Raw genomic sequence first — 16,755 nt, 5'->3', positions numbered from 1 at the left:
TGACAGCATGCCTAGTTGGAATTCTTCTCCTAAAAGCAGGAAAAAGCAATTGGGAAATTTGGAATGAGAGAGAGAGTGGGAATTTGATGAGCATGAGAGAGATTTATTGGTGGAAGAAGTCCACCACCACATACAAAATCCAAGTAAAGACAATGGAATAACAACACAATCTAATAGTTTCTACAATGTGTAACCCAAAGCTACAAAATGTGGGGTCCAACCAGAACAACTGTCCATCCCAAATTGACAAAATTTGGGTGCTTTTCTCTTGTTCATACAATAATATTAGATGATGACTTGATTCACCTGAAAACATATGCTTTTGGGTATATTAAAATATTAGGCTTTGCCCTGCTCTCAGAAGATATGCCTAGATCTCATTGAAGACCCTTATTAGTATATATGCTTACATCATTGCCCACTTCTCATATTCCTTTGTTTAGCAACTACTCTGCCTTACTATAACTGCATTTATATTTATTCTTCTCACAACAAGCATATGGTCAAGCTAAACACATATTTAAATTGTGGTTTAATTGTGGGGGTTTAGGATAATCATCCTAATTAGTATTACCAAGAAGCTTCATTAGTTCAAGTGCTGATTAATCACAAACCTACGCATCTCATCTCAGAATTTAATATTAAAACATTATTGATTTTCTGTAGTGGTGGATGGGACTCGGCACCAACACCTGTAAATTGTATACTTACTTATTTCATATATTTTAAGGCTTTCTTGGTAGATGACAACACATGAATCCACTGAGTCACACAGTTTCGTTGTAACATAATCTAAAGATATGCAGTGAAAGATTTGTTGGTGTCTGCAAAGTTCATCCCTCGTTTCCTTCTCCCCTTTTAAAAAATTCCCATCTTTCTTTGACTTTTGTTTATTTGCAGTTAATTTATGTACGCAGCAGTAACTTTACTTTAGTTTTTCATCATCTCTTTAACTAAGCATGGAATATATAATGTTTTTTTATATGGCTCAAGTGGCATTATAATTGCTTGTTTATCCCTATATTATTCTAAACAAAGTGCTTAAGTATATACAATTAATTTAACCTTAGATTAATGGATTTGTTCCTTGACAATGGAAACGTACAGTCTGAATCCTTTATGATGATGCTCAAGTTTTCTTTCAACTGTGTATCTAATCTAATCTACTACATCTTACTTAATATGAAAAGGGGGTTTTTTTTTAATTTAAAAAAAATTTAAAAAAAAAAAAAAAAAAAACTCCCAATAATATTGCATGAGACGGCTTCTCTGTTGATCTGACTTTTCTTTTCTGTCTTTTTTATTGGCGCTTGGTATGCTTATGCCATTCACCAATATAAAAATCCCAAAACAAATTGAGATGCAATGCATCGTTGGAAGCCACAGAGTTTACTATAAAAGGAAGAGAAGCCAAACAACTAATTTGTGTGCAAACCAGACCAATCTTTCAATTCCCTTTTACTCTTTCCCACATTACAAAAACTTAGAGATATGGAAAAGGGTCATGATCAGGATCTTGACCAAAACCATGCCCATTCTGCTGGATCTTGCGTTGAGAAGAAGCTCAGGCTTTTTGGGTTTGAGCTGAGCCCAAGCAAGAATGAGGACAGCTCCATCAAAGGCTTTGCAGAAGGAGATGAGAGTGTAAATTCATCGAACTCCATTTCGTATGGAAGGGAGGTTCATATGAACAAACCTGCCAGCAATGAGAAAAGCTCAACCAGTGAAGCAGATGAAAAGAAGTTTGAGTGCCAATATTGCTTCAAGGAATTTGCAAACTCACAGGCATTGGGAGGTCATCAGAATGCGCACAAGAAGGAGAGGATGAAGAAGAAGAGGCTTCAGCTTCAAGCCAGGAAGGCCAGCATCAACTATTACCTCCAGCCTTTCCAAACCAACAACCTTGGCAATGGCCTTGCTTTTCACCATGGCTCTTCACCATCTTCGTGGTTTTATGACCCTTCCTCATATGTTATAAACCCTGATCAGTTTACACTCCATGAAGAATCCCAGATCAGTTTCAACCCGTTTGATCAAAATGGATCAAGTGGGTCCCAGGTATCCAATTGGTATGCTCTGCCACCTCAGTTCTCTTCCCAAACAGATGAACAAGATGCATCTAATAACAAGTTCACTTTAACACAAACAGACAGATCAGGAGAAAGCAGGCCTGTCGTCTTTAAGCCTTCCCCTTTATCTGCTTCAACTCAAAGCTGTAAACCTTTGGATCTTCAGTTAGGCCTAGGCTTGCCATCAAAGATACGAAGATCCTCTAGAAGTGAAGTTTAACTGGATCCAGTAAACACTGCAAATTCTTCTCCAGTAGTTTAAGAATTTTTTTTTTCCATATTCCAAAATCAAAAAGAGAAAAAAGCAAAAACAAGAAGAAACTGAATCACATTATATTGTGTTATAGGTAGAAACAGATTTATATGCTTTGTTATATATAGTAGCAGATCAGACAGATAGTCAAAGAGAAATGCTAGATCAAATACCTTTAAATGTGAGGAGCACTATTTGGCTGCAAAGCCAGGGATTTGATGTCGTTTGCTGACAATTATTGTTTGTATTGTATGCTAACTGAGGATTGCGCATTATTGCAATATAGATTTAAGGGTTTTTCTTATTATCTTTGTACATATGACATGTTCCTTTGAATGATAATTACAAAATTCCAAAGCCCAGCCAAAAGCTTTTGGAAATCAGTGAGGGTGGGTGGGAAATGAGTTATGATTAGGCTAGATCAAGAGCTCAATTTCCCTTATTTCCGTAATTGAACAATTACAAGTTCCAAAATGAAGATAAATTGAATATTATGTTGCATAGGGGTTGAGTAAGGTTATCATATTCATGAACCTCATTTCTCTAATACAAATAGGTCACATGATTCAAATAGTATGTTCTACAAGTAGGTTTTTTTGGTTGTTGCCAAAGTTAGGAGGGGAAGAAACTCACACATGTGGATACCAAGGTTTGAACTCACGACCACATCAAAAGTCTAGGCCAATCCAACTAACACCCTATTGATGTTTTGTTGATAATTGTTTAATGAACAGTTTTCACACCACTTATAATGTTTCGAATGTAAATTTCTTTCTTCCTTTTAAAGTAGATTTATATTAGTTTTGACCTCTTCCAGCAGAATCATTAGTATTCTAGAACAGGATCTTAAATTTTGGTCATAGAACATGGATGTTAAAATATATAAAGAATACTGCTTAGTCGACTAATTAGTTAACAATAAATATGTATCAGTTGTTAACAGAGGTGTTTGTTTGTTTGAATAACCTGTAATTAATAATAAAATACTTGTTTGAATTATTCTTCTCACTCAAATCAGGGTGGTGGCTTTTTTCAGTGACAAACAAAAGGCTTTGATTCGATGGCTTTTCTATCATATATATATATATATATATATATATATATATATGGAGTTGGATTGAAGATTACGATGAAGCTGGCAGCTTCATATGTTCATAAATTAATAAAAAAATAAAAAAATCATGCATTGTTAATATTAAAACTGGTAGTGGTAGTCGAACGGTCCAATTAGATCCTCTCACCTAATTGATTTTTAATTGCAAAGATGCTTAAAATATTAGTTAAAAGCATAAAATTATCTATAAATTGACTTATTTGCCTTACAAAACTTAAGAAATGGATTAAGTTTGAGTTACGTACAATTAGAAACTAGCTAGTACGCGTTCATGCACATTGCATATAAAAACATCCACGTGACGTGAGGTGTGTGACTAGCCTTTTCTTTCTCTCTTTACTTCATCTTCCTTAGTCTATAGGAGCCCAAATTATTAATAAATAAAAAACCCTATATAAAATGGACTTTAGATTCACACTCAAAATCCATTTATAACATAACAAAAAGACTTTTAATTTCTTTTAAATTACAAAACTGTCATTGATTTTTTAAAACAAACCCAACCTAAAAACCTCATAAAAAAAGCCCAAAACACTCAATAGGGCATCAAAATAATTTAATAATTAAAATTAAATTCAATAGGATTAGCTATTATTTTTTGGGTTTTTTTTATGAAAATTAAATAGTGTAGGATTTATTTATAATTTTAGTACTAAGAATGAATACATGAATAAATATCTCTTACAATTTTATATATTCAACATTTATAAGTTGTAAATTTAATAGGCATTTATGGATGGTTACGAAAGAATGGTTGCTAGTATTGACCCACGAATTTTGTAGTATAAAATTAGTTGAAGATAGCAAGATGATCACTAGGTCTACAATATTAGAAGTTAGTGTTTTTTATTTTCTTATTTTTAAACCTCATCATGATGGTAGATAGGGATTAAACAAGTTAGTTAAAGTAGTGAGTCCGCTCCCTTACACTCAGGTTCAACTCTCCTTCATTATAAATTAGAGTAATTTAAATTATCATATGTATTAAAATTTAAATATAAAAAAAATCATAATGGAGTTGGGTTTTGACAAGTTAAACAACCCTCTAATTGGGCCCAAGTCTCAATAAAAAGTTGGTAGAGCTCTCCATTTGTGGGCTTTCAAATTGAGCTTAGGCCCAGTCCAAAACAGATAATCATTGTGGTCTAGCTAAGGATGAGATGCTTTGTTTGTTACACAAGACTGTCTTAGCATGGATTATGTTTAAGTACTGTCTTGGCTTGACTTGGTCTATGTTGGATAACACTTCTCCTGTGTTTGATGTATACTTAGATTAGGACTAGATTTTTTTTTATTTTTTAAATTATATATATAGGGTATACTAGTGATTTGCTCCATGAACTTGTACTTAGCTTTCGATTAACCCCTATCTTTTTTTTAAAAAAAATAGAAAATTAAGGATATGAACTCTTTTTTTTTTTTTTTGCCAATTTCACCCGTACCGTCTAAATTCTCAACATTTTATCCAATTTCAATTAAATCATTTAAAAAAATTATTTTTTTGGAAAAAATTGAAGAAAAAGTGTAAACCTAATGCCAACCCCTTCCATCTCCTCCCTTCCTCCTCCCATTCCCCCATGACCACCATCCTTTATTCCAAACCAATCCCCCACCCCTACACCCTTCAACCCACAGACCCTTCCCTCCTCCTCTCCCTTTCTGTTCATTCACCCACAAACTCATCACCACCATCCCCCAACAAACCTTCCTCCTTTTTGCCGTCGCTGTCTCCCCTTTCTCCATTTCTTCATCTCTCTCTCCCATTTGCTCCCCTCCCCACACACTCCATCAATTTCTTTTCTCCCCCCACCTCCTTTGTCAATTTCAATACCTCCATACTCGAAAAGCTCACAGTCGATCCAAGCCTTTTAAAAATAATCGAAAGGTAAAATTCTTGATCATAAGGCATAAGTGGCTCTCCTATAAGTGCCTTACAGCCTCCCATCTCAAACTTTTTCCAAATTCACACAAAACCCATCAACCAAAACATCAAAAAATTCAATCTTAAACACTTGAATTTGCAAAAAAGATCAAAATCAAATGAAATCTAATAGAATTTACCTCCATGCCATCGGATAGCATTTGGGGTGGGAGGTCGTGGGGAAGAAGAAAAAACAGAGGGAAGGGTTGGGGTGGGGTAGAGGGGCCATTGGAAGTCATATGGAGAGAGGGAGAGTAGAGGGGCGAGAGAAAAAATAGATGGAGAGGGTGGGTGTGAGGGAGAGAGTGATTGGTTGGATGGGCCCCTCTCTTATTAAAATATTTTTTCTTTCATATTATTTTATTTTTGTATTTAATTATTTTAACATATAAAATGACCATTTTGCCCTCATATTTAATAGCAAATTGGATGAAATGTTGCAGATTTAGACGGCAAGGGGAAAATTAGCAGAAAAAAAAAGAAGTTCATATCCTTAATTTTCTAAAAAAAAGGATAAGAGTTAATCAAAAGTTATGTACAAATTTAGGGGACAAATCACTAGTATACCTATAGCTTCTATTAAGGGATCCCTCAAATTAGCTTATTTGAGGTACACTCTTGTAAGGAGTGGTAGGCATAGGATTGTGAGCTGATGGGGTCTTAGTGTAAAAGTGTTGAAATTTTTTGAAGAATATATGCTCTTCGGATCTCATCTCGATGATTAGGACTACAATCTGTCATTTGAGTTCTTAATCCACGGTCTACCTGAAGATTAGCCAATATTTCATCTAATTCAATAGGTCTTGCTCTTGCACTTGAACTACCCAGATTAGACTCACTATCCATAGCCACTCTTCTCTTAAAGTATCGTTCCATGATTATTTTTTTCTACACAATCAATCAATTATAAAGACTACTCTAATCTAATCCAAATAATAATATCAATAAATATAAACTCTAATACAATTATCCAAATAACAAAATAATTCAATATCAAAATATCAAAAAATTCTAATTCATAAAGAAAATCAATCTATTAACATAAATTCTAATCCAAAAAAAATAAATCATTCAATATAACCATATACCAATAAATTATAATTCATGAAAGATATATCAATTTCATTAAAATTATCCAAAGCTCAAAATAATATATGTAAAATTATCACTCACTTGACTTTATGAGAAGTGATGGCAGCGCCTTGTATTGGTTGATGGTGGTGTGGTGAAGGTTGGGGATTAGTTAGGGTTTTGAGAGGAGAGGGGATTTTGAAAAAAAAAAATTAGGTTTTGGCAATGAAGGAGCTCGGGGAGGAGAGATAAGCTAGTGTTGTTGGCGGTTTTTTTTTTAAAAAAAAAACTTGGCTTCAAAACGACGTCGTTTTGAGGCTAGGTTTAAAAAAAAAAATTAACATGCCTGGAACAAAATTGCGTCATTTTGGCCACGCGGTTTATTAAAAAAAAAAAAAAAAAAACACAGCTCGTGTGTGCACCGCAAGGCATGTGCTGTGCGCAAGCTTCTTCCTTCTATGCTGGGCATTTTGTCGAGCACTTGGTGTGCGCCTTGGGGTCACATCAGAGCTTTACCACTACTTTTCCCAGCTGCCATAGGGTCGCATAACCCCATTTGTCCCTCTATGCGTCTCAGGTCTAAGGGCTAATTTACATTATCATAACTTAGAATTACTTGTTTGACACTTGTGAGTAAAACTTTCACACAAGAATTCTTAGTTTGATCGCGTTCAGTGAACTCCATCTCTATTGAGCACCTACACACTTGTCTCAGTGTCTTATACACAAATGACTTTAGACTAGTCATCCTCCCACTTGAGCAAACATAATGTGTACCAATCTTTGTAGATCACTGTTGTCCAATTGGTGATCCTATGACCAGGACCATTTTAGGATACAATTGGAAGGGTCTCATTTATATCATTATCCATGGACTTGTTACTTTGTAGTTTGCATATATTAGTTTCCTAAATTAACATTCATGCTCTATTAATTATAGTTATTTAATATTATATTCTTAGAATTTTCAATTTTATATTGGCTTTTAGGACATATATCTAACACACCCACCTCGACCTAAATGGCAATTCACCTTCGCCACCGCTAGAACGTTGCCGCTTCCGTCTCTGTTTTTATTCCTCCCTCTATCTCTCTCACATTCAAATTTTACCCTTTCCTTCCTTAACATTAGCATCGTTATCCAGATCTCAATCTTTCAATTTCTTCATATGGGTTGTTTTCATCTTCCTCAAAATTAAAAGAACCAAAAAAATTGGAAAATTATGAGAAATGGACCGCATGTCCAATTGAACCCTAATCAACTTATGGGTGATACCATTGTCAACTTATATTCTTTGTTTTCTATGGAGAGAAATAGATGGAGGGAAGAAGACAAACAAAGAGGAAGAGAAAAAGAGGGAGGGGGTGGTGGCAGTGGTGGATTCAGGAATTATTCAGGAGAGAGGCAATAATGATTTTAGTACTGCCCAAGGACTGAATAAAAAATATATTTTGAAATAAACTAGACTTTTAGATAATTTTAAGGTTAACTAGCACGGTAAAATAAATACAAAAATAATAATAATAACATATTATCACAGTAAAAAATAATTAGATCAACAAACAAGTTGTGTCAATCAAGTCCTAATTAAACAAAAACTCTAATATTCAAATTGTGATGTGAGAGCATCGTGCAAGGATTCTTCTTCTTTGTTGTTTTTTTTTTTTGGACAGATGGGCTTCTTCAAATTGGTACCGTAAGGCTTTTGGTATTACATTATTATAATCAAATATTTATTATAACAACCAAGTAATTGAAGCAAAATAATGAATCTTGAAACTGCTGTTATCTAGGTTGCACCAAAACCAAAGAGTTTAATTTTTAAACAACAACCTCATTGAAACACGCGTTTCATTAAACATAAACGAAGGACGACGTCGTTTGTGAAAATTAAAAAAAGGGTTGTCTTCTTCATTCGTGAACCAGAGCCTCCAGAAGCGACACGCCTCTGCAACTCCTTCTACAACACAGACCATGCCTCAATCATGTAACTTGCTAAAAGAATGGTGCCTTGATGCGATTTCAGGCGGCCTCAGATCGACGGACTCCATGAGGTGCGCCTTGATACACCTTTTAAAACGCTAGAGAGCAAAGGGCCAAATCCAGCACCTCCATGGTTTTTTCCGGCGACCGGAGGTGCAATTGCACCTCCTTGCATCTTTGTAGGTCTGCCACTGGGTGGTGGGAGGGGAGGCAATGCTGGTTTCGGGTGGGCGGTGGTTGACCTTTTTTTTTATAATTTTTTTATGCTTTAAATGGGTAACATTATAATTTCAATTCGACTGTAAAAGAGATGGACATGTGGCAAATTTTGAATGAGAGTATTACTAGCTGACGTCATGGTACAATATTATTTTATAATTTCTTCTTCTAAAAAGGTATTTTTGGTGAGCCCGATATTAACAATCTAAGCCAAACTTATATACCAAACAGCCCCAAAAGGTGTTGCATTACATCTCTCTTTCTCTTTATGTGTCACATGAGACACACTTGGGAACTCCTTCAAGTCTCTTTGATGTTAAAAGACGAGTTGTTTGCCTTTGTTTTGGGTGACAGAATTGATTATTTAGTGCTTGATTAGGCAACAGGTCACCCTCTTGACAAAGAAGAAAACCTACCTTCATATATCAAAGCTCAATGCAGACTCATAAAAAGAAAAGAAGCAAAATTTGACAGTCGAATTTAAGAACAATTTTTTTTTTTTCCTCCCCAACCCATCTTCTTCTTTTCCTTGTTGCATAGTCTTCAATGGCACTCTTTTGACGAATTATCTCAAGTTCTCAACCTAATAGAGAATTGTAGCTAAACCAAACCCACTCATTATGATATTCCATTTAATTAGACCAGCGTAGAAATAAACAAAGATAGCTAATTTAATGAATTTAGAAGAAGTATAAAATTAAAATCATAAAATGTGGACATATGTAGGATTATGTCAGTTAGTCAGAATAATGAACCTACTTGACTCTTTCTTTCCTTATATTATATTAATTTAAAATAATCAAGATTATCGCTTTCTATATAAATAAAAGAAATCATAAAATGGGGCGCAAGCAAGTAGAAAGTATGAGGACTAAGAAGTAAGAAGCAAGAAGTTGCTGCAAAAGCAAGGGCAAAGGATATGTATATACGCAATATCATCAAGTTGGCTGATGTTGTGGGTGTGGCCATACATATAGATTTACTTAAACCTTATTCTGCGTCACCACACACATTATGGAATTGAGGTGCCATTAGAAATAAATTATTATTTTTACCCAGCTTTCAAGCTCAATTAATTTAAATTCGCAGAGAAAAGCATGTGGCATCTCAAATTTGGGAAGAATATCATATATCCGGACCTTGTCACATTGACACCTAAAACTTTGTTTTTATGTTCTTGTCTTTATGTTTTTAGAAACAATTTAATCAAATAAACAACAAAGGTTACAGTCACACCATTCCTTTAATATTTTCTTAATATTTGACTCAAAATTTGGTTGCAGCCAACATGCATCTAGTCTGTCATATTTATTTATAATAAATATTGTATATTTCAATCAATATTTGGCATTTCTAATTAAGAAAATACTATATTTGAAAATAAAAATGCTAGTCATATCATATTTGTATACCATCTCGTGTATCACCTCTTTATTAAAAATGTGATACATAAGATTGAAAGTGGGTATGCCTAACATTGCTCATTCGAAAAAATAGAGGGGAAAAATGTTTTACACACTCTCAATTTGTTTGCCCAAAAAGTAATTAATTTTGTTCTTTTTCCAGATAGGAAGCAAGCGTATGATATGATGGCATGTCACACCATAATAAGCTGGACCATGATTTCATGCTTTTATTTTAAGGGTCCATAAATCATAGTATTAATCATTTTCCCATAAAATAAAAGCAAATAAATAAATAATACAACTCTCAACGCTAATTACAATAAATAAATAATACATAAAAAAATCCATCAAAGTTTTGAGGTCAAGTTTCTAACTCAATCCACCCCACTGATTGCGAGTTCAATACTTAGCTTTTTAGCATTGATTATGGCCAAATCATCCAACCCAGCCCCCTGCGAGCCATTTTCGAAAACCAAAAGCTACAGCTAACGTGCGCACATGTGCGCAGTGCACATACGGCTTTTGATTTTATGCGCCACACACGCACGTGCAAGTCGCGTGCAAGGCCCTACCCGGCTAGGTAAGGGCGTCAACTTTCCCGATGCGTATTGCGCACCCGGCGTACATTATCAGTAACCCACTCGTTTTCAAATTTCTCACAAGTTAATTATAATAACAATAATAACAACATGACACCTAATTTCCCCCTCCAATTTCTCGCCCTCTCTTGTCTCTTTCTCTCTGTCTCTCTCTCTCTCTCTCCCCGTCTGTCTCCCAGCTTGGAGGTGCATGGAGTCTTTCTCCCTCCTGGTTCTCTAGGGTTTTCCCATGTTCCAGTGCTGTGTGACAGCTGATTTCCCGATAAATTTCTCCAAAATGAGGGAAAATTCCACTTCAGAATCGTGAATTTCGGTTTTTCAGAGGTATCTGTAGGCATTTCTAGGGTTTTGTGAACAAATCGGCCGTTAATTCGAAAATGCCGACTAACCGATCGAAATCGGAGAAGCATGAAGCTACGAAGCAGCTCCGGCGAGACCCTTACGAGGTCCTTGGTGTCACTAGGAATTCCACCGACCAGGAAATCAAAAGCGCTTACCGAAAAATGGCTCTCAAGTATGTTAATTTTCATTTGAATTCATTTTTTTCTCAGCTCCTGAGTTCTGAGGCACTGTTGGACTTGATTTTTTCTATGAGTTTGAGCTTATGTTTTCTGTGTGTTTGTAACTATTTCTATTTGTTGTTTAAAATTTGAGTTGTAGCTGTTCTAATTGAGTATATCAGTGTGTGAAATTGGCTGCTTAGATTTTTTAAATATCAATTTGTTGTTTGGGGATACCTTATTGTTGCAATAAATGCTGATAATTTGCCTAATTCCAAGTTCGACTTCAAAGGTGACTTAGATGAGCACAAAGACGAAGGCATAAATTACATAATAAACGTTAAGGTTTTTCTGGAATTATTACTAGCTGGAAGTGGAGGTTTCTTGGTGTACTGATGATTGGTTGCGGAGAGCATCTTAGGTTTCCTGATATTCTGGTGAAGGCTTAGGTCAAAATTAAAGGTTTTCTGATATTTGCATAGATGTGTTAATTACTATCTTCTAAGCTTTGCAAAGATTCTTTAAGGTAATAATTTGATAGTCTCAGATTTCTTAAGTGAAATCTGTTTGTAGGCATGTGGGACAAATTCGCGGGGTTCATATTGCCTTCTCTATGTTAGATAAATAGTTCTGACAATAGAATTTCAGATGTTTTGGTGTTCAATTTAACAGTAGAAAAATATAAATTTCTCAGATACCTTGTTCGTTCAGTTTAATGCGTTTTTTTGGTCAAAATGTGATTTTAAATCGACTATTCTTTTTATCCAAAGGGATAAGGTACTGCATAATAATTCCACATTCTTATATGTTTTGCCTTGATAATCTTTTTGCTATGTTCTTGTATAATGTCGAGGATTTTGAAAATGTGCTGGACCTTAGTCCAGGTGGTAGTTGGGTGTCTTGAGTGGGTTCAAATCTTGTAGCGTAAAAGAGAAAAGGATATTGATAATGCTAACAATGTATCATTCAGGTACCATCCCGATAAAAATGCAAATGACCCTAAAGCAGCTGATATGTTTAAGGAGGTCACCTTTTCTTATAATATCTTGTCTGATCCAGACAAACGGCGCCAGTATGACACAGCTGGCTTTCAGGTGAGATATTTTTGGGGTGCTTAATATTGTGAACTATTGAAGATTCAGTCACCTTTGTTTAATGTTCATCCCACACTTTAGGACTGTTGAGATTGCAGTTGTTCCCTCTCTGTTAGCATGCATTTCATTAGGATTACATAGATGCATTTTATCCTCAGGTAGTATTTGTTGCTGAACATGATTGCTTTGTTGGTTTCCTAGGCTGTTGAATCAGAAAGTCAAGACTTGGAGCTAGATCTTTCAAGTTTGGGCGCTGTAAATACCATGTTTGCTGCCCTTTTTAGGTTTGGTTTATTTATATTTTGCTTTTTTTCTTCTTGTCTGAACTTGTGAAAAAATTCCTGATGAGGTATATGGATTAATGTTTTACACATCAGTAAACTTGGGGTGCCAATAAAGACCACCGTATCAGCTACTGTCTTGGAGGAGGCACTAAATGGCGTAGTCACAATCCGTCCACTTCCATTGGGGCAGGCTATAACAAAAAAGGTAAGTTTTCCATTGTATTTTGCCTGGTTATTCAGTTAATTATAGTGTGCAATTCATTTATTTGTTTATTTTTCCGTATTTTAACAGGTTGAAAAGCAATGTGCTCACTTCTATGCTGTTACAATAACGGAAGCGGACGCTAGGGCTGGATTTGTGTGCCAAGTGCAGTCGTCTGACAAAAGCAAGTTCAAGGTTGAAACTTAGATCTCTTTGCACATGGTTTCCCTGGAAACTACCCTCTAAGTAACTATTTCCTTTATGTTCTGTTCTTATAAATTATAATTGTCCTTTTGCAGTTATTGTATTTTGATCAGGAAGAGACTGGTGGATTGAGCCTTTGCCTACAGGTACCAAGACTTTTTTTCTTAAATTCTGTTGTGTTGTGGATCACTAATGTAGCAAGGAACCATAATGTGCTCCTTCCTATGACTTTGAACGAAAGATATAGAGCTGACTGTCAGATAGGAAGAAATTAAGATGGGACAATTTATTATCTTATAAGAGCATGGTATTGCTTTCAGTTACAGTCATGAAGTTAATCAAGGTTGCATGTTCATACCATCTTCTTACATAATTTATTTTACTTTGGAGTTGGAGGTGTGGAAGGGAGAATAAAAATGGGGCTAGGGGTTGATGGTTTTTTGTTATGGACTGCTATATGCGTAAGAATTACATTTTTGTATCAGCTGCAATATAATGATTGGGATCTTTGGTGATGCTTCCTATGCATAAATTGTTCCTCTCATGCCCCAAATAACGCGAGATATGTAAAAAACAGGTCTCCTATTCCTAATGGCCGGGGCATATGCCTGTTTTGTCGTGTTTGTTTAAGTTGCTCATTCATATATACTTCTGGTGTAGGAGGACAGTGCAAAAACAGGGAAGGTTACATCTGCTGGGATGTATTTTCTCGGTTTCCCTGTATATCGGTTGGATCAAACATTGAACTCGGTGAGCTGTTTGAATTTCATTTTTCTAATCATTGTTGATATGGTTTCAGCTTTGTTTTTCTAATTGTTTCTACTATGGTTTCTGGAAATCTTTTGGCTATAGATGGCTGCTGCAAAGGATCCTGATGCTGCATTTTTCAAAAAGCTGGATGGGTTTCAGCCATGTGAATTGACTGAACTGAAAGCAGGCACCCATGTGTTTGCTGTTTATGGTTTGTGACTTCTGTTTACTGACTTGTATGTCGACTTTGGTATGTTATGATTCTCGGTTATGCTGTACTTGGTTACACCTTACTACCACCTCCGTATTGGCAAATTATTCTAGGTGACAATTTTTTCAAAAGTGCAAGCTACACAATAGAAGCTCTTTCTTGTGGACCTTTTACAGAAGAGAAGGAAAATTTGAGAGCCGTGGAAGCTCAAATACTAACAAAAAGAGTGGAGTTGTCGAAATTTGAAACCGAGTACAGAGAGGTCTGGACATGACATGAGCACTGCATATACCTTTATAAATTGTAAATACCTTTATCTTAGTTTTCACATGGTTTGTTGACAGGTTCTGGCACAATTTACAGAGATGACGTCTAGATACACACAAGAAATGCAAGAGGTGACGTTCTTTAAAACTTTTTCCATGAACTACAGCATTTGAAAAATGATGTTCTTGTACACATTGATAGTTTTGAAGTACACTCAGTTTCTGCTTCTTTTCCCCCCCTCTATATTGGGTTATTCTCAGATTGATGAGCTTCTCAGGCAGAGGAATGAAATTTATGCTTCATATACAATTGCTCCACCAATGAAGCGGAGTTCAAGTAGGAGTAGGAATAAGGGTCAGTCTAAGGAGGTCAACGAAGAAGGTCAAGTGAGAGATAAGAAATCTACATTTAGAGATCGTTCTAAGAGGAAAAAATGGTTCAACATTCACTTAAAGGTCGACAAAAGAAAACCTTGCTGACCAGGGTGAGAGTCATAACCTTTACTGTTAACATTGCCGTCTTCCATGTTGACGATATCTTGATTTTATTTTAAAGATAACCTCTATATGCTGCAGGGAACCAGACAGTCTCTTTCCAGTTTTTGGTTGTGGTTGTTTAGCATCCATCGAAGCGAAGTACAAGGCTAAGCTTTTGGTAGACCAGAGTGTGTTAAATAATGATGCAAGTGGATATGTTTGGCTCCATTACTCTGGCATGGCAAGACGACAGCAACTCATCGTTATTGTAAAATTCTTTAATTTTTCTTGATTCCCTTGTTATTCTTTTACGCTGGCATTGTTATCAATCACACATGTAAATTGGCATAGTTTATTCGTCAACTCATTGCTGGGGTGGTTATTTTGGATTATGGAATTAAAAGCATGGCAGAGGATGTATTTGCTCCTGCACAAGTACCCAATTGTTTGGCTAGTTTCTTTTGTTCCATGAATGCAAGGGCCTAATTCGCCGTACTAAACAGGCATCATACTAGAAGCAGTTTCCTTTTTATAAATTCTCAAGGATCCATGTTTGTGATTGATTATGAATTTGTAAGTTTATACCTTTAATAAGCTGCACAATTGCTTGCAAAATTTGCAGCTCTGTATCTTGAAGATACAACAGTTTCGTCTTTCTAAACTTTACAAAAGAAATCAAAAAATCAAAAATCAAAAAATGAGTTTTTAAGTCGACAAAATATTCTTCTTAATTTCTTGTTTTAAATCTTGAGATTGTTGAAGGCATCGCATCTGCGGCGCACCTCTCCGTGTTTCCCTGTCTTCACGTTCATAAGGCTAACCTTGATCATAGACTGAGCAAAATCCTCAAAAAACTTTTTCTCGTTCGACGCGTAGAGATCCACAAGCGGCTTCGTCCTCTCGTCCGCCATCAGAGCCTGGTCCGTGCTCAACAAGCCCAGCCCTCTCTGCAAGTTGCGGAAATACATGTTGTCGAATTTGCCCGGGGTCATGACGTCGTTGAAGGCCGACATGCCGGGGTTACTTGTGTAATTTGCGCAGAGGTTCTTCAACCCCTTCGCGAAATTGGCGTTGAGGGTCGGGTCGATGTCGGAGGTCTTGCTGAAATTGAAGATCCGGTTGCTGAACTCCTTGCAGTGGGAGAAGCCTATGGTGTGGGCCCCGGAGAGGACGACCAGGTCCTGTACGGAGAGCTTCTTGGAGGCGAAGAGGTTGATGATCTCGGAGATGGTCATGTTGGTCTTGGCGTAGTGGCCGTCGACTCGGTCGGCTCGGGACACGAGGCCGTCCTTGCGGCCGAAGCTGACCCGGTAGTGGGGCCCGCCGACCATGTTGATGAGGTTACGGGTGGCCGCGGAGATGATGTCTGCGCAGGAGACGACGCCGGGGCACTGGAGCTCGAGGGAGGTCTTGATGCGGGCAATGGTGTCGAAGCCGTCGCCGGGGAGGTTAACGTTGGTGTCATGGTCGCGCTCCGCCTTGTTGAAGGAGTTGGAGGCGATGAGGAGGGAGGCGTCGCAGCCTTCCAGCACGCAGTCGTGGAAGAAGAGGCGGAGGACGGCGGCGGCCGTTGTCGGGGTCGCAATTTGCTTGTCGGTCACGACTTGCTGGACGATGTCGTTGAATTTAGGGCATGTTTTTTCGTAGTAGTTTTCGGTGAGATGGGGATCTGCTGTGGAGTGGAAGAGTAGAGCTAGCCCTGCTGTGAGAAAAAAGAAGAGAAGGAAATGGGAATGAAACGCCATGGTTGTTTTCTGTGAGAGAAGGTAAGGAGGTTGCTAGGTGGTGATGGAGATGTGCATGATCAATGTAATGTGTCTTCTTCTTCTTCTTCTTGTTTGTGGCCTGTGGGTGAATGGAGGGTAGGGAGAAAGATAGGAGAGAATGTTGCGGCATGTGTTCTGTGGAAGAGAGGATTTGCAGGAGGGAAGGGAAGGGGAGGGCTGTGCATGTGTTTGACTCTCTAATTTGCATGGCTTTGGGTTGGACTGGGGCAAGTCCCCACTGCAAGACTCTAACCAGGGGTCATAACGAGAGGTTATAATGAGAGAATTCTTAACAACCATAAGATCATTTGCAAATCTATCATCTGACGTCCAGATTAAACCCCTCAATACACTTCCTCACCATA

The 16,755-nt window shown here is 37.0% G+C and overlaps 3 protein-coding genes across 4 annotated transcripts; 2 read left to right on the top strand and 1 right to left on the bottom strand.

The window, feature by feature from the left end:
* On the top strand, window positions 1,376-2,684 carry LOC18789189 (zinc finger protein 5). Its single transcript, XM_007226848.2, has one exon. It carries the CDS (start codon window positions 1,492-1,494, stop codon window positions 2,287-2,289), a length of 798 nt encoding a protein of 265 aa, XP_007226910.1. The 5' UTR covers window positions 1,376-1,491; the 3' UTR covers window positions 2,290-2,684.
* On the top strand, window positions 10,729-15,160 carry LOC18793003 (chaperone protein dnaJ 16). 2 transcript variants are annotated; one of them, XM_007222644.2, is made up of 12 exons: window positions 10,731-11,150; window positions 12,107-12,230; window positions 12,432-12,514; window positions 12,608-12,719; window positions 12,807-12,911; window positions 13,016-13,066; window positions 13,581-13,670; window positions 13,773-13,881; window positions 13,995-14,143; window positions 14,226-14,279; window positions 14,409-14,632; window positions 14,724-15,160. In XM_007222644.2, exons 1-11 carry the CDS (start codon window positions 11,014-11,016, stop codon window positions 14,625-14,627), a joined length of 1,233 nt encoding a protein of 410 aa, XP_007222706.1. In that variant the 5' UTR covers window positions 10,731-11,013; the 3' UTR covers window positions 14,628-14,632; window positions 14,724-15,160. The 2 variants fall into 2 exon arrangements, with proteins under 2 accessions (XP_020411407.1, XP_007222706.1); XM_020555818.1 differs by lacking the exon at window positions 14,724-15,160 and having other exon boundaries at window positions 10,729-11,150; window positions 14,426-14,539.
* Window positions 15,247-16,755, bottom strand: LOC18789516 (peroxidase 41). The gene has a single exon (XM_007226594.2). It carries the CDS (start codon window positions 16,367-16,369, stop codon window positions 15,365-15,367), a length of 1,005 nt encoding a protein of 334 aa, XP_007226656.1. The 5' UTR covers window positions 16,370-16,755; the 3' UTR covers window positions 15,247-15,364.

The sequence above is a fragment of the Prunus persica genome, chromosome G1 (genome assembly GCF_000346465.2).
Source record: "Prunus persica cultivar Lovell chromosome G1, Prunus_persica_NCBIv2, whole genome shotgun sequence".
In the NCBI taxonomy this organism is placed as follows: domain Eukaryota; kingdom Viridiplantae; phylum Streptophyta; class Magnoliopsida; order Rosales; family Rosaceae; genus Prunus; species Prunus persica.
This window is presented reverse-complemented; position numbering and strand designations above follow the sequence as displayed.

Coding starts and splice junctions, on each gene's coding strand:
- LOC18793003 (XM_007222644.2), top strand. CDS start 11,014: ATGCCGACTAACCGATCGAAATCGGAGAAGCATGAAGCTACGAAGCAG. Junction 13,671..13,772: donor TGGATCAAACATTGAACTCG/GTGAGCTGTTTG, acceptor TTTTGGCTATAG/ATGGCTGCTGCAAAGGATCC. Junction 14,144..14,225: donor TTGAAACCGAGTACAGAGAG/GTCTGGACATGA, acceptor GTTTGTTGACAG/GTTCTGGCACAATTTACAGA.
- LOC18789516 (XM_007226594.2), bottom strand. CDS start 16,369: ATGGCGTTTCATTCCCATTTCCTTCTCTTCTTTTTTCTCACAGCAGGG.
- LOC18789189 (XM_007226848.2), top strand. CDS start 1,492: ATGGAAAAGGGTCATGATCAGGATCTTGACCAAAACCATGCCCATTCT.